This window comes from Miniopterus schreibersii (genome assembly GCF_964146895.1).
Source record: "Miniopterus schreibersii genome assembly, chromosome: 3".
NCBI classification, from domain to species: Eukaryota; Metazoa; Chordata; class Mammalia; order Chiroptera; family Miniopteridae; genus Miniopterus; species Miniopterus schreibersii.
Window position 1 is genome coordinate 62,611,476 of NC_138103.1, and position 23,097 is coordinate 62,634,572.

Sequence of the window (23,097 nt, forward strand, 5' to 3'; positions counted from 1 at the left end):
TCTGGGAGCTCCACAGCATTTCCCTTTGCTTGGAATGCTTAGGTTCTGCTGCTTGATTGACAGAGTGATGAAGACTGTCTAGGGATGGCCGTGTGGAGGAGAGCCTCCCCTTTCTATGTTCCCATGGCACTGTGGACTGTATCTGTTGATATGCCCTTATCACATTACACTACTGATTCGCCCATCTGTCTTCCCCACCAGACTTAAGAGTTCCCTGAGAAAAGGGCCTTCCCTCATGCTTAGCCTGGTGTCTGGTCAATATTAGACATTCAAAATAATTTGCATTGAATGAATAGATTAATGAATGAATGAATCTCTTTGAAGAAAAAAGTCATGCTTGTATTAAACAATTATAAAATTTAAGGCAGTATATTATTATGCACAAATCATAAAAGCTCTTTGCAAAGTGTCAAACTATCAGAAAGAGTGTTTTTAGGCTGTTTCATAAGGAGTTATTGCACATTCTTTGAGGATCTATATACCTGTCAGGACTAATCTTGTTTCATCCCTAAAATTTAATCTGAAGCTTTCTTCAGGGTAGATTGATGCTATCTAATGGAGATAAATATTATCCATTTGCCACCAGGAAATTCCTCTTCCTGAATTAAATAAAGAATCAACATCCCCAGGTTGGTTTTAGACTGCCAGCAGCCTCCCAGGAACCACGCCCTGGCTGGTCACAGAAAGACCTGCTGTGTCCCTCGGGGTGCTGCACTGCTCCGTGGGCGCTCACTCCTGCTCTCCCATGTGAGGCCCGTGCCCTTCACTTACATAAGCCACAGGCTCGAATTCGCTGCAGTGTCACAGCCAAGTCTAATACTGCTGTGGGTGGGCACACATGTCACCCAAGGTGGGCAGGGCAGTGTGGTGGGCATTAGGGTGCTAGGGGTGCATACAGTCCATCGGGGCCTCCCTTTTCCTCTCCCTCTAGCCCTTTCTTCCCTTGTAGTGCAGTGCAAGGGCCTAAGGCCAATCGGGGAGGTGGATCAAGGTGGCGTATGTGGGGGTGCCCCAGCAGGAGGCACCCCCACGTGGGGAGGTGGGCCCCACTGCAGAGCCTGAGCCAGTGAGGAGGGCACCCTCAGGCACAGTGTGGAGGTGAGAGCTCGGAACCCCGCGAGGGGCTGGCCGTAAGGCAGCCTGTTGAGCACAGTGGAAGCCGCTCTCACTGTCAGAAACGGAATAGCAACGTGGGGAAGGAGAAGCAATGCCCCCTGCAGTGCGGTGGGAACTGATGTATCAGTCTGAACTGGGAGTTTTATAGACAGCTAGTGTATTAGTTTCCTAAGACTGACATAAATTACCACAAACAGGGTGGCTTAAAACAACAGACATTTATTCTCTCACTGTTCTGGAGGCCAGAAGTCCAAAATCAAGGTACAGGCAGGGCCACACTGGGTCCCAAGGCTCTGGGGAGAACCCTTCCCTGCCCCTCCCAGCTTCGGGTGGCTCCATGCGCTCCCAGCCTGTGACCACGTCGCTGCAGTTTCTGTCCCCTCCTCTTCGTGTGTCTCCTCTGTGGGCCTCTAAGGATGCACGTGATCGCGTTTAGTTGCGCCTGGAAACCCAGGATCCGCTTCGCCTCTCAGAAACGGTATCACATTTTTTTCCGTATAAGGTGATATTTATACGTTCTGGCGATCAGGGTGCCCGGCTCCAGGGATGGGGAAGGAAGAAGTACAAGTTGAGCCTGAAGGATCTGATTATACTGGAAAATGAGGAATGACCAAAGAAAGACAGGCATGTCGAAAAGGATAGACGTCAGCTTGAGGAGGCTCCCCTGACCAGCAGCGGGCAATTTCAGCATCAAAGTGAATATTGATAATAACATTGGATAAAATAAGAAACCATGAGTCCATGGAAATAAAGATAAATTCATGAATAAATAAAAAATTTAATGCGGAATGAGTATTTGCATAGTTTCAAAGTACCTCCACACAAAATGCTTATTAATCACAAAGGGGAGATTTTCAGGAGAAAACAGGATCAACACCACTTTAATGAAATGACAAAAATGAACATTATCAAAAATGGGACAGATCGAACTGTGCACCACTCGGTAAGATGCACGAAGAATACGGCATCACTCCTTAATATCCCGTCGAGGATGCATAGACTCATTCTAGTTAAGAGGAGACAGCAGGCAAACCCAAACTGAGACATGACTGACCTGTAACTCCCAAGTGGAAGGTCATGAAAATGAAGACATGTTCCAGATTGACAAAGATGTGGGGGAAAGGAAAAAAGAAAGAAACACAAAACTACAGACAAATATCTCTCAAAAATGCAAACATAAAGAATCCTTAAGCTGGGCTATGATCTAGAATTCCCTTAAAGTACTTCTTTCATGAACTACTTATGGACTCCAAACATAGGAAGTATTTCTGCATGAAATACTTGGAATTACCGAACCCTCCGCCTGGGATTCATCTCCTAAAATGAAAAGGCTCCCCAGCTGCCTCTGGTGTTCAGAACAGTGAAGTCTCATGGTTCTCTGTGCCTTGCCTGTATCCCTTCGGCACTCACCATTCGGGCATCTGTCACAAGCTGACAGTGTCCTAATGTCCTACTGCGGCGAAACTCTGCCTGAGAGCCGCTTTCCCCCTGCAGTCGGTGTAAGTGCTGGGGGCTAAGGCTCCCAGGAGCAGCCCTCAGTCAATGAAGGGTGGGAGTTGGAGGGCAAAACCCCGGCTTCCGTGCCTCTGAGAGCCTGCACTTCACAAACTTTAATGTGCTTACGACTCACCTGAGACTCTAAATAAAATGCAGATTCTCATGCAGCAGGTCTGGCTGGGGCCTGAGACTATGCATTTCTAACAAGCTCCCAGGGGAAGCCCATGCTGCTGGTTTGGGGACCACACTTTGACTTCCCTACAAGTGCTTTCTGCAGTTTCCTCCCAAATAAATCGCTTGCTCTCAAATTCATGTTGGAGGGTCTGTTTCTGGGGGAAGCACTTTTTTCTCTCTTCTTACATTTAGTGCTCCTTGTTCTCAGTTTTCCCAATGTGACTCAGGGCAAACACTTCATTTTCTCGTCTCCAGAATGAGGGGGTCAGCCTGTCTAGTCTCCTTCCCACCAACATTCTAAAGATGTTCTCATTACCATACTTTCCACACGCTTCCCAATCAGCTCTCCTATGCTGTGCATGACCTTTAAAAATCAAGCTGGCTTCACATTCTGCTCATCTTCAAAAGATGTCTCTAAACAGAAATGGAAAATGGAAGCTTTTTCTTCCAACATAATAGCAAAAATGACATTTTTATTGTGCATGAGAAAAAGAGACCATAAGAATAGCAGTTGTAGGCTGAGGCTATTAAAATGAAATCAGTGTGAAACCAACAAAAGGTATGAAACCATCATCAAAAGACATGTAAATAGGAGATAATACATATAAGAAAACACAGTAGTGAGTTTGTGTACTGTGGCTGCTTTTTGATCAAACATCCCTAACATACACATACAGGTACAAGCTGTCCCCTTCCAGGTAATCCCTTTGGAAAGCCAACTTCTCACACCTATGCTTAAAATATTTTTGAAATTCCTTTTACAAGAAACCAAGTATATGAGCATATGCATATTACCACTTTGTCACAGGTTTTTACCCAAAATAATACAACCCAACCTAAACTCAAGCTCTGTTTCCAATAACTTAATAAATTTCCTAAAATATTAATAAATGAAATTCATGCATAGAACGGTCAGTTATTGCTGTATAACAAACACTCTCTAATAACAATGACATATAACAGTAGGTAATGTCTCATTCACGAGTCTGCATGCCTGCTGGTGGCTCAGCTTCAAGCTGCAAGTCTGCAGGTTGGCTAGAACGTCTGTGCAAAATATGAATTCAGTGTGGCACCCAGATGCTGATGGGGCAATTACACAGGCACATAATCTTCTCATGGCAGAGGCCAGACATTCCCAAGAACAGGAACATGTGGTGCCTGGAAGGGCTAGGCTTGGAACTGGTGCTTTTACCTTCCCCACACTCCATTCCAAAGCAAGTCATGTGGCCTAGCCCAACACGTATAAATGCCTCCCATGGAGTTATTGGTAGATGGAGTAAATATTTGCTGAACAATAATCTGCCAAAATTGTATTAAGAACTCTAGAGGCATTTTCCAAAGAGAAGTGCCAAAAGTGATAATAGTAATAACAATGTCATCGAAATAAGTATTTAACTACATAAGAGGACCATCTTGGAGGTCTACTTTTTTTGTTTGTTTGTTTTTTAAAATTTTTTTCCATTGATTGGAGGCCTAACTTTTAATGTTTTCTTAAAAAAGTTATTTCTATGCTTTTTATAAAAGTCAAACTTTATGCTTGCCTAAGTGAATGCGTCTAATTCTTCTTCATGCTGATATGGGATGGAAACCGAACCAGAGAGGGTTCTGAAGGGTTTCAAGTCCATGTTTCCTTCGTTCTTCTCTTTCATAAAAAAATAACAAAATGCATTTAAAAGGAGAAGCAAAATTAACAGAGTCTCTGATGTTCTGATGTCTCCAGGCTGGAGCTCGGCAGGCCATCTGCACAGGGATGAAAAAGCAGCACCCATCTGTTGGGGTCCGCTAGGTTTTGTGCTCAGCTGCTCTGGCCAGTGAGGAGCCCCGAGCGAAGCCAGGGGCTGCACTGCCTCAGCTGCTCCTAAGTGAGCCGCACGCCGGGCCCATTGCTTCAGCTCTCCACGCCTCCGTTCTTGGCTCACAAATGCTCCCCCACAAGCAGCCGCCCCCTAACAGTATGACATCTATGAATCTATTGTATGCTGGCTATTTTCTGGTGTCACCTTTTCCTCTATGAGAACTGCTTTGTAAAGTCACCGACTTCATTCAGCTCCAGCAAGTGTGGTAGCTTTTATGTGTGAAAGGCCGAGAATGAAAACCCTCATTTAATGTTCTAGATTTTGTCTTTTGTTAAGAAGTGATTCTCTTGGGATTTTCTAATCATAAATTCTCTAGATTAAAACCAAAAGGTTGCCTTAGTTTGGTTGGGTGACTGATGTGTCTGCAAAAATCAGCACCTTTTTATTGTGGTTGTTTATTTGGCAAGGGGGGTAACTTTATAACAAAATGATGGACCAACAGCAAAGGGTTATTTGGAGCCATTATAAAATGTGAAGAATCACAAGGTGGATTTTGAATGAAGGCTGGAGGCGTGGGAACCCACTCTACCAGGCAGTCAACAGCCAGGAAAAAACCCCAGCAACTCTAAAATCATCTTCTAAAGCAAAAGATCTGCATTCTCTGGACATCATTTAACTAATCAACTCTTAACTCCCCGTCACCTGTCAAGTTCTTCAGGCCTCACTATTTATTTACTCACCAAACGCCCAGGCACGTGCCCGAGTTTCCCACGTTGTCTCCTGTAACTGCGCCCAGTCCTGAGTACGTGCCGCCAGCGCCCTTCAGGGGTGAGAAACCCGGGCTGTTCGCGGGCGGCCAGCCCCGGCCCCCCAGGCTTGGCTTCTGAAGCAGAAGAGAGTTCGCCCTGTCCCTCCTCGCGAACCTCGGAGCCCACGTTCCTGGACCTGACCTTCGCCTTGGGCAGCGCCGGGCGCGCAGGGAGCGGGACGGCGGCCAGCGCGGCGCCGCGGGTGCCCTTTGGCTCCGGGCGGGCCGGGCGCGGACCCCGCACCCTCGGCCTGCCCGGGGCTTCTCCGTCCCGCCGACATGGCGCGGCCGGCGCCCCGCGAGGTGCACATGAGCCAGGCCGTCCAGCCGGCGCACGCCAACTCCCGCGGCGAGCTGAGCGCGGGCCAGCTGCTCAAGTGGATCGACGCCGCCGCCTGCCTGGCGGGTAGGGCGCGGGGCGCGGGGCGCGGGGCGCCGGGGCGGGGGGAGCCGGGGCGGGGGGCGCCGGGGCGGGGGGCGCCGGGGCGGGGGGCGCCGGGGCGGGGGGCGCCGGGGCGCGGGGAGCCGGGGCGCGGGGAGCCGGGGCGGGGAGGGGCAGGAGGGGGGCAGGATAGCAGGGTCGGGACTTGGGAGGGTCCCGCACGGCCCATCCGAAGCCGAAGCCCACCCCTGGCCCCCCGCCTGCGCCCCGCCGAGACCCGGCCGGCGGAGCGAGGGGAGGGCGCGTGAGGTTGGCGAGCCCCGCGCCGCCCGACCCTGATGATTGAGTTGGCTCATCAACGCGGGGAATGCCCGGGCCGGTAGTTCTCCAACATCTGGGGCTTGGGACTCCTTTACCCCATTAAACAACTGAGGACCCCGCAGAGCTGCTATTTATGTGGGTTATTTTCATCCATTCCTTCCACATTCGGAAAATTTAAAAATCAATTCATTTACAAGGAACAGGAATGAACCCATTACATATTTGTATTGAAAAAGAACTACACTTTAAACAACAGAAATGTGCTTGAAGGAGCGGCGTTGGTTACGTTTCTGCACATCTCTTTCGTGTCTGGTCCAGCGGGGTCGCTCCCCCCTCCCTTCTGTCCCTGCGTCGGGCCTGTTGAGGGGCGCACCCTCATCAGCCTCGTCAGGTCCCCCGCACCTGGCTTCCTTTTGGCCCTTCCCGTGCCCTGCACCCAAGCGTAAATATCATTTCCTGGGAGAAGGCCTTGCAGCCACGTTCACAGGTGCACCCTACCGTCAACTTCATCCCCATGCCCTTTCCAGCTTATGCTGTCCAGGTAAGAAATGGCCAAACCCCCAGTGAATAAATACTTGTAAGAGATTATTTGAACCAAACTGACCACCTATGCCAAAAGCAAGATCTCAGATGCTTCCGACAGTGACAGTTTTGCAGCTTCTTTTATGCATTTGAAATTCAGGTGGGAACGTAAGGAAAATTGGAGAAAGCCAGGCTGGGATGGGATTAGAGGATAGTTAACAAGAAGATGTGCTCTCTTGAGGGTTTATACCCTTCAGGGGTATTACTTTTGGTATCTCAAAGGTGTGGTAACCTGGATGCACAAGACAATGTTTAACACCTTCCACTAAAGCAGTTACATGCCTGGGGCCTGACCTGCCCAGTTAGAAATTTAGGATCAGATCACCCTGTGAGGTTACTTTCCAAAGAACCCCCCCCCCTTTTTTGGTCCACAATACTACTTAGCACTCTCTGTAATGACACTGTGTATTAATCAGTTCCCCTCTTTATTTCCTGTCTCACCAGTTAGCATGTAAACTAAAGCTGGTTCTCCAGTGCTTAGCAAGCACTAAGTGAAACCTCCTGATTATATGGATGGTAGATGGATGGATGGATTCCAGTACTTGACACCTCATTCCTGAAAGGAAGCCAAGCTTTGCATAAGGCACCTAACAGGCTCTGCAAATGTACCTTTTAAAGTAAAATATGTTAAGATAAAATACTGGAGCTGGGAGGAGCTTTAAAGATTGTGTATCCCAGGACTCTTGTTTTACAGAGGACAAAAATCTCAGATGATTACAGAACCCTGCTTTTCTCAGTGAGCGTCAATAGAGTTTCTAATTCCCGTGTGTGAACCACCTGCAAAATTCAGTCATATATCTGATGCCAATCTGTTTGTTTGTTTCCTTGTTTGTTGATAGGTCTGTTTGGTTTCTGTCTTAATATTTTTTATCAGGATTTGAGGTGGGTGATAACATAATAATGAAAACATGAATATAAAATTAATCCACACGAAGGAGAAACAAGTATAGAAATCATAGAGGTTGCTAATAATAATGATGCCCATTGCCAAGGCAACTGAATACATTATGTGGATATTGAAGTACTGATGTGACTTTTAAAGTTACCTCACTTAGTGCCTCTGTTTTGTAATGGAGAAACAATTGCCCTTTTGCAATTGTCATAAAAATTTCTACGTTTTTACATCTTTGGAAACCCAGATCATTGGATGATTCCACTGATAACCAATTACTCTGAACCTTAATAGTTATATTACTAACAATACAATATTAAATAAACTTTTATGATAAAATTGGCTTGGAAACATGAATAATGACTGTGCTAAACACTCCATGGTGAGAAGAGGCGTCACATAAGCAAGAAACATTATTTAGCCAATGTGTGCCTGAACCTGAAGCAGAGAAAGGCTCCATCACAGTGCAAGCTCTGCCTTATACAATAGAAGTAATACAAAAACTAGTTTTCCTGGCATTTTCCCAACGAGAACACTTCTGTACAGCCACATTGCTATGATAAGCAATGATTACAGTCATGGCCACAGGACATTCCACAATGTCCTCTCAATAATTTAAAAGAAGCCCTGGCTGGGTGTTCAATTGGTTAGAGCATCATCCTGATACACCAAGATTGTGGGTTTGATCCCTGGTCAGGGCACAAACAAGAATCAACCAATGAATGCATAGATAAGTGGAATAATAAATCTCAATCTCTCTCTCCCCCCCCCCCTTGCTCTTTCTCAAAAGTCAATAAAAAAATAATTTAAAGGAAGATTACATTCACTGTAATTTTGGCATAAAACCTCATTGCTGTCCATGGCCCCACTATTCTGTAATCCCTTAAGCCTAGAGACTTGAAGCCATACCTGAGTCGTTCTCCACCCTTCATACCCATTTCTGATTTTGAAACATCCCAGACTCACACTTCCCTCTCTATTTCACGTGCGAACCTTTTGGGTTTACTCTCTCAAGAATAGCACCCAGTCCATCCAGTTATGCAAGTCATAAATCTAGGATTCTCCCATCCTTGATACCTCTCTCTATCTTGCTTCCCACTCCACGTGTTCAATCTATGAAGCAAGTCCTATCAACATGACGTGGGAGAAGTCTCTCCAACCCATCCACTTTCCTGTACCTCCATGGCTACCACCTAGGCCAAGCCATCTAGGTGTAGTTCCTTAGTTACCCTCCTAAAACCCATGTTTTCTTCAGAGCATTTCATTTTGTCACTATTTATTCATTTAATTAATCGCTGGCTCCTCCATGAGAACAGGGATCATAACTACTTTATATTTTCAGCACCTTACGTAGAGGCTGGTATAGCACAATTGCTCAATCGTTATTAGTTAAAGGAATGAATGAATAAAGGTATTACAATTTTTATCAATCATCATCTTATACCTGGGTCACAATCAAGTAGCTAGCCTGCTACTGTTTCAGTTTCCCCAGAGAATCAGAAATAGTTTTATGGCTTCTTCACTTCTATTGGCATACAGTATGAATGACAATAAAAATCAAGAGCCAGAACAAGTTGGTGCTATTGAATTCATATCTGATACACTTGTGAAAAGAAGACAATCACATATAATCCATTTAAAAATTGTGATCCCATATTGGGGCCTCATATTTTTATCTTTTCAGTTTAATGGCCCTTGAAAGTCTATAATGTAAAGCATGGCTGTCGAGCCCCTGAAGCCCGTATTTAGCCAAGTACTTCTCTAGGAAGCATTCCTTGGGTGGTCTTTCCTGAGAGTTACTATTGCTTCTGTAGTCAAAATCACTATTTAGAGCAATGAACAGTATTTAATCTTTCTAAGCCTAAATTTCCTCATTTGTAAAATGGAACTAATAATTGTACCAACCTCATGTAACGGACATGCATAAGTTCTTAGCTCAGGGCCTGGCCAATAAGAAATGCTTAACAAATGCTATTATTATAATTATGTCTCTTCTTGGTCCCTAGTGCAATCTAGTACAGTGTTACATATACATAGTAGATACCTGATATATGCAATAAAATTTAGCCTTTATTAGTTATTGCATTTTAATTATCATTTAAATCACTCAAAATTGGTAACTCATGTTAGCGTACATGGTAACACTCTATTAACAAGAATAGTTTGATAAGCTCAACATCCCTTCCCTGGTGTCACGTAACGGGAATGAGTGTGTATCAGGTACTGTTCAGTCAGTGCTTTACGGGGTGTATCCGCAAGGGTCCATTAGTGCTCTGGAAATCTTAAGCACTAAAAGGTCACTGACTGGGGCTGGCTCTCTGCCACTGAGCAGACTTGTTAAAAGATAGGACTGATTCTGCTCAGTCTCCGGAAATCAGTGGGAAGCTGACAAATGTGTGACACACCGAATGAAACTGATCGCACCTTAAGTACAGGGTGAGCAAAAGTAGGTTTACAGTTGTGAGTACGCAAGTTTATTCTTGTATTATTATTTATTAATTATGGTATTATTTATTTGTATTACAACTGTACACCTACTTTTGCCCACCCCATATTTCTAGTCTGATTCCTCTATATACTGTTCCCCTCTCTAAACTTTAGAGCTGGGAAGCCCATCCTCCCCACTCCCCCCCTCACAGAGTTCTGCTGTGGTTAGTTTTCTGGTAACTCTGTTTATGTTACATGCATGTTTGGAAGAACAGTTAGTTATTTTCAACTAGTAAAACCGGAATGTCCAATTTGCTACAGAATTGGATCATAGGGAGGAGTGTTTTAAATACTTGCTCTCTGGAAGATTTTCCTACCTCTCTTTACCTGGAACTAATTAATATATATATTAAGTACACAGACTAGCAATGTGATTTTCCCTGTAGTAGAAAAAATTGATGTGTTCGTATCTCAGCAAAATTACAAATGACTATGAATTCAAATTTATTTGTGAATAGATTAAAGCTCCAGTATTCAATTTAGGAATGCCAATGGTACATTGTAATTATATATATATATATGGCAGTTAAAGTAATCCACTACAAACAAAGAATACAAATTCAGTATAATTCACTGTTTCTTTTTCATAATGTGGCATCAGAAATGAAGTCTCCAGCACTAAAATGAGGTTAAAAGATCTTAAAAAGCCAATGCGATCTGTTTGGGTTTTAAGTGACTGTTCCTCAAAATCAAATTATGGTAGAAGCACATGTCAAAAATTTTCCCAGAGAATAAAATCTGTTATTTTTATGTAAAGTAAAACCAACAATTAAAATATCTCAACAAATTAAGTGCAGAACAGAACATAGAAATGACTGGAGCTCCTCTCTAATCTCGCTCTCCCCTAGCCAATGCTCTCCTCCAACATAATTAATGCAGAGTGAATTTGGTATGAATTTACTAATAAAAAATAACAAACATTAATTACCTACTTTGTTTCTCTGTTGTCCAGAGAAGTTCCTCTCGGATTGGGACGTGGTCTCAGGGTCTCCCATGTCGTTCAGTGCTTACACTGACTAAGTGGCTTAAATACATTTAGCTGCTGGTTGTGTAGGATAATGGATGCAGTTTTGATGCAATGTTTTAAAACAAAAGGAAGGCGGTACCTGACAAAACATTTAAAGTTGGCACCAACTTACTAAAATTGCTATTTGAATAACTATATTCTGTGTACTGGTGTTGAATTTCAAATCAAACATTGATGTGAAATAAAATGTAGAAGAAGCTCCAGTCATTGGCATACGGTAGAAGTATAACTTAGCAAAGGAACTATTATGATTCAGATCATCCAGAGTGTAGGCACAGTGGTCTTATATTGAATGGGAGTATGAGTTACTAAAATAAATCCACTTAAATTTCATTCCTTTTCCCCTAGGCTGAAATATTCCAACATTACTAATACAGCCTATTTTTACCTGTTTTTTGAAGCTGAGAAACATGCTGGGGTTTCCTGTGTCACAGCCTCAGTGGATGACATACAATTTGAGGAGACAGCTAGGTAAGGGAACTGCTCTGTCACGCCTTCCTCCTGAGTGCACTGCTTCATTTGCAACACGTAAGCTTATTCATGTTGAGTTAGTAACCAATTTTCTAACAAAATAAATAACATTTGACCCAATGTAAATCAGTAAAACTTTCAGGACCTACAAAATTAAGTTAAATAAAACCACATGCATTGATTAAGTACACAGACTAGCGATGTGATTTTTCCCTGTAGTCGAACAAATTGATGTGCTTGTATCTCAGCAAAATTACAAATTACTATAAATTCAAACTTATTTGGGAATGGATTAAAGCTCCACTATTCAATTTAGGAATGCCAATGGTACATTGTAATAAAATATCTATTATGTACTTTCCAATCCTAAATTCTATAACTTAGGTTTAACTAATAACCTGATCATTGAAATGTGGTTTTGCCATTTTGTGTGTGTATTGTCAGAAGGGACTTGTGGCCTGGCTGAGCGTGGCTCAGCGGGTGAGCATTGACCTAGGATCCAAAAGGTTGTGGTTCGATTCCCGGTCAGGGCACACGCCTGGGTTGCGGGCTCGATCCCCAGTAGAGAATGCAGGAGGCAGCCGATCAATTACTCTCATCATTGATGTTTCTATTTCTCTCTCCCCCTTCCTTCCTTTCTCTGAAATCAATAAAGATATATTTTTTTAAAAAGAAAAGAGAAAAGAAAAGAAGAAAGAAAAGAAAAGAAAAGAAAAGAAAAGAAAAGAAAAGAAAAGAAAAGAAAAAAGAAAAAAGGACTTGTGGCAGCTAAATTGATGGAAAGGGAACTCCTTGTATTTTTTATATGCAACCTGCACCATAAAAAAGAAAATTGAAAGCAACATATAGGAAACCATATAATTTGGTTACAAGCCAAAATGTTTAAATTCACAGATACTTATTGCTTATATGGAAAGCGCTGTTCTGGGCTCAGTAGGATATGTGGATGATTATGACACAGTTCTGGAGTGTGGCAGTCCCTCGGTCTGGTGAGAGAGTCAGATAAATACATAATCATCAGAATAGAAAGTATGATAGGTGCATGCCCAGGATGAGATATAAACTCAGTTCTGTGGGGTAGTTGAAAGATGCATTTTGACTGGGAAATCAGCAGAGCTTCCTGATAGAGGTAGCACTTGCTGTGGGCCTTTAATGACATCCAGATTTTCATCTGGTGAATGGATCAAGGACTTCACAAGACCAGGTGCATGAGCCTAAGCACATAGGTGGGAAGGAGCAGGGAGTGCTCAGGAAAGACCTGGTCTGCAGAGAGACGATGCCCCAGCTGGAGACTGGGGCTGGGGAACAGAGGCCTTGAATACCATGCTATGAAATTGGTTTTATTTAGTTGAGATTTAGTCATTCTATTCCTTCATTCCTTTGAATTCAGTGTCAGAGTTTGGTTTGGCAGCAGAGCAGAGTTCACAAAAGAGACAAAGAAAAGTGGCAGGTGCTGTCCTTCCTCAAAGCCTGACAGGCAGAGAGACACGAGATTTTAGTAGCATCTGAGTACGAAGCGCTACAGTAGCTTTGAGGAGGGACTCTAGCTGCTTGGCGCCATTTCTGTAAATCTCTACTAGAAACCTTAGCAAACAGATGTAAGAAGGCTCGGAGGAACACATTAAAGAAAAAGAAGATTGGTTTGGGTATGCATGTGCTAAATGTGGGGGATACATTAAATTACATAACGTGTGTGGAAGCAACTAGCACTGAGCCTAGTAGAGCCTCCATAACTATTAGTTGAATGCGCTGGGAGAAGTTTGAAAACGTGGCTCTGAGTTTTGAGGACGAGGCAGAGGGTAAAGATGTGCATTTGAGAGCCATCTCTACAAAGACGATAGGATCATGCAAGAAGCGGGTGAAGTGGGAGGCAAGTAGGCCGCGTCTACACTTAAGGGGTAGATTAAGGAAGGGAAATCAGTGAAGGAGACTGAGTGACGTGAGCACAGTCTTTTGAAAGACAAGGGAAGGGAACGTTTCCTAAAGAAAGAGGTCAGTTAATGCTGTTGAATGACTGAGAGGCTGGGCCTGGCTGTTAGTAAGTGACTGGAGAGATCAGGAGTGAGGCCGGGCGGCAGTGGCTAGGTGACAGCGGCTGAGAAGTGAGAGGGAGATGAAACCCCCAAATGTCTACACCTGTCAAAATCCTTGTCTTTGAAGACCCATCTCAGATGTCATCTCTTCTGTGACTTCTTCTCTGACTTTTCAAGTTAGTCATTTCTTCTGGGTGCCTTTGCAATACTTGATCCTTGATTGATTGATTATTTTAAATTTGATAGCTGTGCACTTCATCTGTTGACATCCTGGCGTCTCCCACTGGGCCTTGCTCAGCCCTGTATCCTGAGAGGCCTTAGCTTAATGCCAAGCTGGTTGCAATTAAGATTTGTTAAACATACTAGAAAAAGATAATATTATTTTAGGAAATTTGAATATGGAGGAGAAGAGAAAACATCTTGAAATAGAATAGGCTTGAGAAAAGGTGTTTTTTTTTAATTCCCACCCAAGGATATGTTTATTGGTTTTTGGAGAGAGGAAGGGAGAGAAAGGAACATCGGCGTGAGGAGGTGAGAGCGCGCGCGGCCCGGACGCGCGGCGCAGGCACGTGCCCTGCGCGGGGGTCGAGCCCGCAAGCTTTGGGCGCGGGGCCGCGCGCCAACGGACGGAGTACCCGGCCAGGCCGAGGGAGGAGGGCTTCAAAGGGAGAAGCCTGAGCATTTTCGCAGGCTGAGGGCGTCGGCCCGGCGGAGGCGGGGTGCGCGGGACGGAGCTGCCCGAGCCGCCCGGAGCGGGAAGCGCGCGGGCCCGGGCTCCGCGCCTCCGCGGCGGGCGGCCGAGGGCAGCAAGGCGGGGAGACGGAGGAGGCTCGCGTCGGGGGACCCCGACCTTCTGCTCCGGCGAGGGGTCAGAGGTGACCGAGGGGCCTGGACCAGAAAGGTTCGGAACAGCTCCGGGCTGCGGCCCGAGGCCCCGTAACAATGAGGAGCGAGCGGCCACCTGGCCGCGCCCCTGCGAGCCCCGCGGAGCTATCAGCTTGTTGATTTATTTATTCCTTAGCTAACACTTTATTTTTTATTCTTTATTTTTTTCTTAATTTTATTTGTTTAAAACATTACAGATGTCCCTTTTCCTGCCCAATGACCGCTCCACCCCGTCCCACCCCCCTCCCCAGTCCCTCCCGGCACCGTCGTCAGTGCCCTTGGGCTGTGCATCTCTGCGCGTAAATTCCTTGGTTACTCTCTCCCCCGCCCCCCACCCGCCCCCCTCCCTCCAACAGTCTAAATTACCCATCAGTTGTACAGTTGTTTGCGTGTTTGCTCTGACTTGCGGTCGCAGCGCGCGCTGCGGGGCGGGGTCCCGCGCGGTCCTGCCGGGGGCGCTCCCGAGCGAGCGGGCGGCCGGCGCACTCGGGCACGTGCGGTTCGCAGTGATCCGCACCTGTTTTCAGTGCTGCCTTTTTCGGTTGTCATTCACCGGAATTCTATCCGCATGAGGAGGTAAAACTGCTCTATGGCACGTGCGTTTAACTAAACCTTTAAGTCTGGAATGAGGTGTGCTAGGATGACTGAGATTATTTTATTTTTTACTAGAGTTGGACAAGTTATAACCATCAAAGCAAAAGTTACTAGAGCATTCAGCACAAGCATGGAGGTAAGAGGCCCCTTTCCTTACCTCTGCCTGTTGGTGCTAATAATGAAATTAGAAGATGCTTATTACATAATACCAACTTTTAAAAAAATTATGATATAAAACTGGAAATTCAGTATGGTAATTTTATGTGCATGTGTGCACACATATATGCATTTCATATTGTATATATGAATAAATAATATACATTTTGAATTTCACATATAGATGTAACTGGAAGAAAATTAATCTGAGTGGTGGGATTACTGTTACTGATACTTCCTCTGGATAATTAGATTCCAACTTTATCATTTATTTATATTTACCAACTTTTCCATGGTAAAAATATATCTTTCTATAATCAGGAAAAAAAAGGTTTTTTTCCAACTTTATAGGACAGTATTAGAACAAGAGTATTGCTAAAAATAAATTTAAATGCTGGTTTCATTCAAAAACCAAAAGAGAAAGCATGGGTAAGTGCATAACTGAATTTGAATGCTGCAGCCTCGTCTGTTCTCTGAATGGCTGAACGTTTTATTTATTTATTTTCTTTTCATTTTAGATCAGCATCAAGGTCATAGTACAGGACATGTTCACTGGCATTGAGAAACTTGTTAGTGTGGCCTTCTCTACATTCGTAGCCAAACCAGCTGGAAAGGAAAAGGTAAAATTTCTGTGTGAAGGACACATTAACAGTTGCATCACATCAAAATGATTATTGAAGAAAGGGCATTCATCTTACCATGAGAAATGCTTTCCCAAGATTTGTTATTCATCAGTATCTATCATAAAAGATCAGTTTGTGGTAATGGTATAGTATTAAGTACCTTAGACAAAAGAAGATGTAGCCAGTTTGTGAAAGAAGAAAAAAAACCTGTTTTAAATGATCTAAAGGTCATATCAGTTTCTCAAAAATATTGCTTACTGCTTTAGTTTTTTTCTTTGGGGTTGTATAACTCCAAACTGAGTTAAAATATCTTTTTTATTTTAGCAAGAGCAATTTAGTGAGCAGTGGCATGTTTAGGTCCAATCATTTTTTTTTTATACCTGAAGGAAGAAGTTGCTGAGATATTGAAGTTTAAAAATAAGCTTCAGGGCATATGGGGTGAAAACACCCTTAAAAAGGTACTTTGGCCTGATGTACATGCCCAGTGGACTTGCCTGGCCACTGGCCCAGGGCTGCTTGTCCTTGGTCTTCCAGAGATTAATTCATTATTGCTTCTTGGTTTTCCTTTTTAGGGTCAGCGTGCCTCGGGGAGGTTCCCAATTTAGTCTCAGCATTTTTAAATGTGATAATTCAATTTAGAATTTAAGTCTTGCACTGAATGGATCGCTCGAGAGGTGGGCCCAGTGGCTTCTCCTAGCTCACTTTGAAGTGACAAGCAGTGCTTCTCACTCTGCCACAGTGTTCTTCTCAGACCGTAGAAGCAGGACAAAGCAATGTTCTCACTGTACTCATTAGAAAGAACGACAGAGCTGCCCTCACCAGCTACCCCTCACTTGAGAGAGGCAGCTCAGGGTCGGGCGGGGCTGAGTTAGCCCACCATGGTCCCAGGTAGCAGGTGTCTCTGTAGAGTTTTGTACACTGGGACACCTCCCCTACTCTCTGCCCAAGATTAAACAGGCCACGGGCAAATTCACATTGCCCAAAGGCATTGCTCTTCAAACTGAAGTTCACATAAGCTATTATATTATTTAAATATAGCTCTCTAGGTTGTATCCAGACCTGCTGAATTAGAATCACTCGTGTAGGAACTTGGAATATGTACTTTGACAAAGCACCCCAAAGATCCTGGGTTCACTGAAATTTAAGATATTGAGATAGGTCTTACCAACCACTCTGTTTTTCCTGGTGTCCCCAGAGATCTCCAGACTCTGGGAGTGAGAGAATGTGGGGATGGGTGCAGAGTTCCCATGTCTGAGAGCAAGTGACGGAGAGGAGTCTGCCTTGCCATTCTCTCCCTCACTTGCAGGAGAAAACAAGGGCCATCATTTCCCCTCCAGCCTTAGACTTCTCACTCCAACTGCAGGGACTCCTGGAATGAGAATGTAGCAGTCACACTTCGGGTCAGTCTCTGCTGAGACTGAAGGACTGCTTTTCTGAAGGAATTTCTGGGAAGTCAGGGGCCTGTGGTACTGCCATAATTGGGTGGCTCAGATAACCTTTACTGTAAAGCATGTTTCCAAGACTAATTTATTTTCCAGTTTGTGACATTCTTAAAAGAGAGCCATGAAAAATCAGTGGTTTGGTTTGAAGAGATAGGCCTACCTGGATCTCTGTCCAAAGTGAGTTTATTTCAGAACAGGATGGGCAATGATTAACTAGACTTGGTTCAATGATTGCACAGGCCTAATCACTGAAGGACTCACAGGACCCCACTAGGCATTTTAGCCTACTCGAGCTAAAAGGAGGCAGCACAGCAGAAGAAAGAAGTTGCAGGATGTTTGGTTGTGTCCAAAACATCCACTGAGAGGGACATTCGGTCCATGCCAAAAGGTCCTTGATATTTGGTCCCTCACATGTGCTACGACCATCTAGGCTACCAAGGCAAGAACGGTTATTATTCGCAATACAGCCACAATTATTGGACCAATAAAACATGGTAGTATTTTCAATTTATTAACCCTGTAAACCAAAAGTCTAAATAAACATTGTAAGCTCTTTGAACTCAAGGACATTTGGCATGGACCAGATGTCTCCATGGACGTTTTGAACAGGACCAAATGTCCACTAACGGAGATAGGAATCACAGGCAAACATCAGAGAGGTTCAAGACTCCAAGGTATTGCTCTCAGGGTCCTCTTCAGTCACACAAAATATACTTTATCTACGTTAGTTTACCGGGTGGCCTTTTTATACCCCTCTGGTCTCACAAGTAAAACAAGGCTCTGTAAGCAGTTCAAACCAGTGCAAGCTATCAGTCTATCCATTCCTAAAGAAGTTAGACAAGGTGGTCCAAGGGAGTTTCAGACTTGAAGCAGCATATTATAAATCACTAGCTATTCCATCCTTATGTTGGCCAAGGGTGGGCGCGCCAGCCTTTGGCCCTGGAAGTAAGGATGGAGCTACCCCAGTCCAGCTGCAAGGCGCCTCTTCTTGATAAACACAGGTCAGCAGGCAGGCACTTCTGAAGGAGCTTGAGCCTTTGGTTCCATTGCATCATATTTCCAGGTTTCTGGAGGTCGTTTAAAGCTTGATTCTGACATATTGATTCTTTTGGTTTGCTTATAAAATAATTTTTTCATCATGTGATGAAATATCCAAATTGGAATATTTCTTGGTACATGATAGCTTTCTCTAGGACATCTTTATTCCTTCCTTTTGATGTCTGAATTTTGCAAAATGTAGAAAACATTTCTTAATAATAATTCAGTGACATCAAGTTCCGTTTCCTCGTTCATTAATTTGAAGAATTTCTTATTTTGTAGTTTCTGTTGAAAAATTTAAAAGTCAGGGGAAATTAATATATGAAAAACCATTTAAAGCATATATCTTGTACAAAGAAATAATTGTCTATATTGATTTTTTTTAGTTTAAAAATATTTTAAGAAAAAAAATTAGTTATAATTAAATGTGTGTGAAAACATCCATAAATACTTTATTTACTTTGAGTTAGAAAACAATGTAGCATATCATTTGTTTTTTGCAAAAGTCATGTTGTGCTTTTATAATTTAACGAGGCGATGAAAGGTAAATGTTTTTCTTTCTCTAGATTCATTTAAAACCAGTCACACTTCTAACTGAACAAGACCATGTGGAACATAATCTGGCTTCTGAGAGAAGGAAGGTTCGATTACAACATGAAGAGACCTTTAAAAACCTGATGGAGGAGAATAGCAAGTTTGAGGGTCAGTAAATCTACTTATAGGAACTTTAATTTTATGGCTGTGGCAAGTGAAGGGGGTCCTGTCCTAGGGCACACTCTTTCTCACCTTGTTATTACAGTTCAGTCCTGGTGACGCTCCAGATCTTTTCCAGCAAACCCAGTGGCTGGAGAAGGAAGGGGCTGGCCATTCAGAATAGAGCTGCTGACACCTAAGCTGGCTTTAAATCAGAGGGTCTCCAGGGGAGATGTGAAAGAAGGGCGGTGGGCACCAGGCAGCTCTTACTAGTAAGTGTGTGCTCAGGAATGATAGATGAACGAAGGAATGACAATGCCATACATTGACCTGGTGCCTCACAGTTTAATACGCAGTTTCTCATCTGTTACTTCCTATGAGCTGCATATAATCTCAACAGAGGAGAAAACTGAAACTCTGAGTCGTGAGGACCTTGCTAAAGATTACAGGGGATATGAGTGGAGGCGATACAGTTCTACTCCTATTTCTTGGCTCTTCCACAGTAACACTATGATGGGCCAGAGTTTCTTGGTTCTTTGGCAGTGATTTCCAGGCTCTTTGAGACCTCGTGGGCCAGAATGGCAGGGAAAGGAAGTCCTCCCTGCCCCTCCCCTGCCCCTCCTGTCTGACTGCACCTCCTGCACCCCTAGGGAGACGACCTGTGGGGGAGAGCACAGTGGGGGGGGGGAGGGAGTGATGAGCCTCTGCTTGCCACTGCCAGGGAGGCGAAGAGGCTCACACAGGTCCCGCTCCTCTCCTTGGCCCTAAGGCAGACACAGGAAAAGGATGGAGGTGAGGAGAAGAGAAGGAAGCGGCAGGCTAAGAAGGGGGTCAGGGAGGAGGAGGGAGAGTCTACATGGTCAAGGGCCAGAGGGGAGAGGGAAGGCCGAGGCAGGGGCGACTGACACCCACGGGCTTTATTCTGTCCCACGTGACATCGTCATCATCCTGGGACCACCCCACAGACAACCTCTGGATGGGAAAAAAGTTTTCCCAACGTTTCTACTCACCGATGACCTTATAAAGACAATGCCCTTGACCAAGTTATGTTTAAGGAAGTGAAGGCTTCATCATTTATTGACTGTGCTGAGAAGAGTGGATCTCCTTTCGTAAAGATGGCCTCAGTACTAAACTATGTTTTAAATGCACTTTGCTAAAGTAAGAAAATGTCTGAACCATGAGAACAAGAGCATGACTAGAGAGAAAACTCAAGGTGGAAGGAGGCAGACATGAAGATAGCGCTGTGTCATGAAGGCTCCATTGGGCCACGCCGGCGAGCTTGGCCTTTCTTCCGTCCTTGGTGAGAGCCAGTGAAGGTTCTGAGCAGGGCTGCAGCATAATTAGGCTTGCACTTGATACGGTCACTCTGGAGAGGTGAGACTAGAGGGGCAGAGACCAGGCAAGAGGTGAGGACTGGCTGCACCCGACAATAATAGGGAGAGAGAGGCGGGAAAGAGTTAAAAACACACACCCAAAACCATGCAAGAGGTAAAAGCAGAGTCGGAGCACTGATGAGGGGAGGGGAGTGAGGAAGAGGAAGGGGATCACGCTCAGGTTTCTGGTTTGAGCAGTTGGTTAATTGACGCCGTGACCGTGACCAGGCACTGAGATGATGACTATGAGGGCCGGAGGGGGCAGTTTTGATGAGGTGGGTGATGAGCTCAGTTTAATCTGACAAGCCTGTGGCACAACCCAAAAGTGAGAGCAGGGCTGGGGAGATCAAGTTTGAGAGACAACAGTTTACAGGCGTTAGTTAAAGGAGGACAGTACCTGCGGTCACCCCGTGAGGGCTGTGGGGGCACGGGGGGGGGGGGGAGCCTGGAGTGGAACCTGGAGCCGAGTGGAGGGGGAGGAGGCATCTACAAAGGAGACCCGGGGACTGTCAGGGGGTAAGGGAGGCCTGGAAAGAGTGGCGTCATAAGTCAAGGGAGTAGAATGTGAAGAAATGAGTGCTCAGCTGTGCTCCAGGAAGTGAGGAATGAAAACTTCCCACTGGATCGGAAGCAAGGAAGTTGTTGGTGGCTTCGGCAAGAGCATGGTTAGTGGAGGGGTGAGCGCGATAAATAGGGGATGGGAAGGGAGGCCTTCTGATGACTCTGTATTGTTAGGAGAGTAAAGGGGTTGGGGAAGAGCTTACTATAACCCCTATGTCACAGCCACCTGCCAGATTAAACACTCTTAACACTAGGCTCTGTTAGAGCACATTTCTTAGCATGCAGTGGGTGCTGAGGGAAGCAGAGCCACCAGCCTCCTGGCCCCTGACAGCCTGGATGTCGTCCTTTGCAGTAGATGCAGATGGTGAGGGACACAGAGAACATTACAGCTCTTACAGCAGCATGGCTATTTCAGAACCTCTGCTTTCAGGGGAAACTGAGGCATTGAACTAGGTCTCAGTGTCATTTAAACCACCAAGAAATACCCCACAATAGCACTCGTGTTTGACAGACACTCAGTTTTCTCACGGTGTTTTCCTGCATGCCAGCCATCAGAGGTGTGTGGAGCCTGCTCCTCTCTGGTCCCTAACCCAGCTCCATAGGAAACGGGACTTTCTGTCACCCACTCACCCCTAAGTTACCTACAGCCAACATAGCCGCTTCCTCCCATGGGTTACTTACTCCTGAGGCTGCATCTCTAGATGTCGGCCTACCCATTGGCTCACCTGCTTCCTCTCGCAGCCAGCAGTCCCTGACCAGCAGGAAGTTGCTCTTTTTATTTTCTTATCTCCATACTTGTTGCCCATACTCAGACCACTGAATTTATTCTGTTTTCCCAGCTCCCTGATGCAAGGTTAAAAATAAACAAAAAGAACTGTGAAATAATAAACGTACTTATTCTATAGGTTTGTGTGAGGATCTAATGAGTTAATCTAGATAGATTCTTGAGAACAGTGTCAGGCATGTGGAAAATGCTATTATTATTACTGTTGTTACTTGGGAGGTCCCCATTCATGGGTAGGATTGGAGCAACAATTGAAGACTTTCCTTTCAAAGAACTTGACTGTAAAGAGTGGAAGAAACATCCTGGAGCTATGCCCTCAAGGTCAGAGGACATTATTTTTCAAGATAGGAAATAATTGGTCATAGTTACAGGCTGATCAGGGCTGATCACAGAAATGATTATTGAGCGAGAGGTTGATGGTAAAAGAAAGAGATAATTAGTATCAAACCTGCACTTAAAACATCTGAAAATTGTTATTTCTTTGTCTTGGGAGAAATTTACGGTGACTTCTGCTACTCTGGCCTTGGTGTCAGTCTATTGGGAAGGGTTCTCGCCATGCGAGCCAGATGAACTTGGCTGCATTGGCTTCTTCTGGTGTTGTGCAAGTTGTACTAATAAACAAAATCAGCAGCAGACGTTTTTCTCTACCTGTTTCCACAACATTGACAGCACTTTGAGTACTAGAGACATTCTGAATTAATAACAGGTACAAGCTACAGTCATTCAAATGTAGAGGTAGAATGATTGCAATTGACTTTAGATTCATTCCGTCTGTTAGGAAGTTGGGCAGATCAGATCTATATGTCTGGTTCAATTTAGAATTATAGATTTTTATGTCATTTTTAATCAGCTAATCTGCCCTAAAATAGATTATTCTACATTCTTTTGCATAAAACAACATTTACCAACTTCATTGATTTTATTTTCCTTTTAGAAATTTACTAGCTTTCATGACACCAAAAGTACCATGGAACTTAAAAGCAATTTTTCTTAGGCATTTAAGAGCCAGACCCTGGAGCCTGGCGTTGCCACAGAGCATGTGGTTTGCTGACCTGCTGCCCTGTGGATTTGATGGAGTTTGTTTTGGCCAGGACATAATGTTCAGAAAGAAGACAGCTAGATCATCTTTGTTATTGAACTATGTTTTTAGAGAAACCAGGGTGCTATATTGGTTGTAATATCAGACATAAGAGATTGGAATCTTTTTCAAGGTGTTGTATGATTGAAAGGCATATCATTAGAACAGTGAGAAAGTTGAATCCAAATCATACTCTTTCAGAAGAAAAGGAGGAAAGAGGGGATTAGATTATGCAAAAGCAAGGCTGTTTGGCATGTGCTCATGTACTACTGGCATGTGGAAGC

At 44.5% G+C, this 23,097-nt stretch overlaps 1 protein-coding gene across 3 annotated transcripts in view; it reads left to right on the plus strand.

The window, feature by feature from the left end:
• Positions 1–5,603: 5,603 nt before the first annotated feature.
• The window catches only part of ACOT12 (acyl-CoA thioesterase 12), a gene marked incomplete at its 5' end in the record, with an annotated part of 36,427 nt that continues 18,933 nt past the window's right edge, over positions 5,604–23,097 (plus strand). The window contains 5 exons of one of the 3 annotated variants that reach the window (XM_081132585.1): positions 5,604–5,797; positions 11,484–11,553; positions 15,141–15,201; positions 15,740–15,841; positions 18,891–19,026. In XM_081132585.1, the coding sequence (XP_080988711.1) occupies positions 5,671–5,797; positions 11,484–11,553; positions 15,141–15,201; positions 15,740–15,841; positions 18,891–19,026 (496 nt within the window). Of the gene's footprint in view, positions 5,798–11,482; positions 11,554–15,140; positions 15,202–15,739; positions 15,842–18,890; positions 19,027–23,097 lie in introns of those variants that run through there. The other 2 variants (XM_081132586.1, XM_081132587.1) reach the window with 2 other exon arrangements.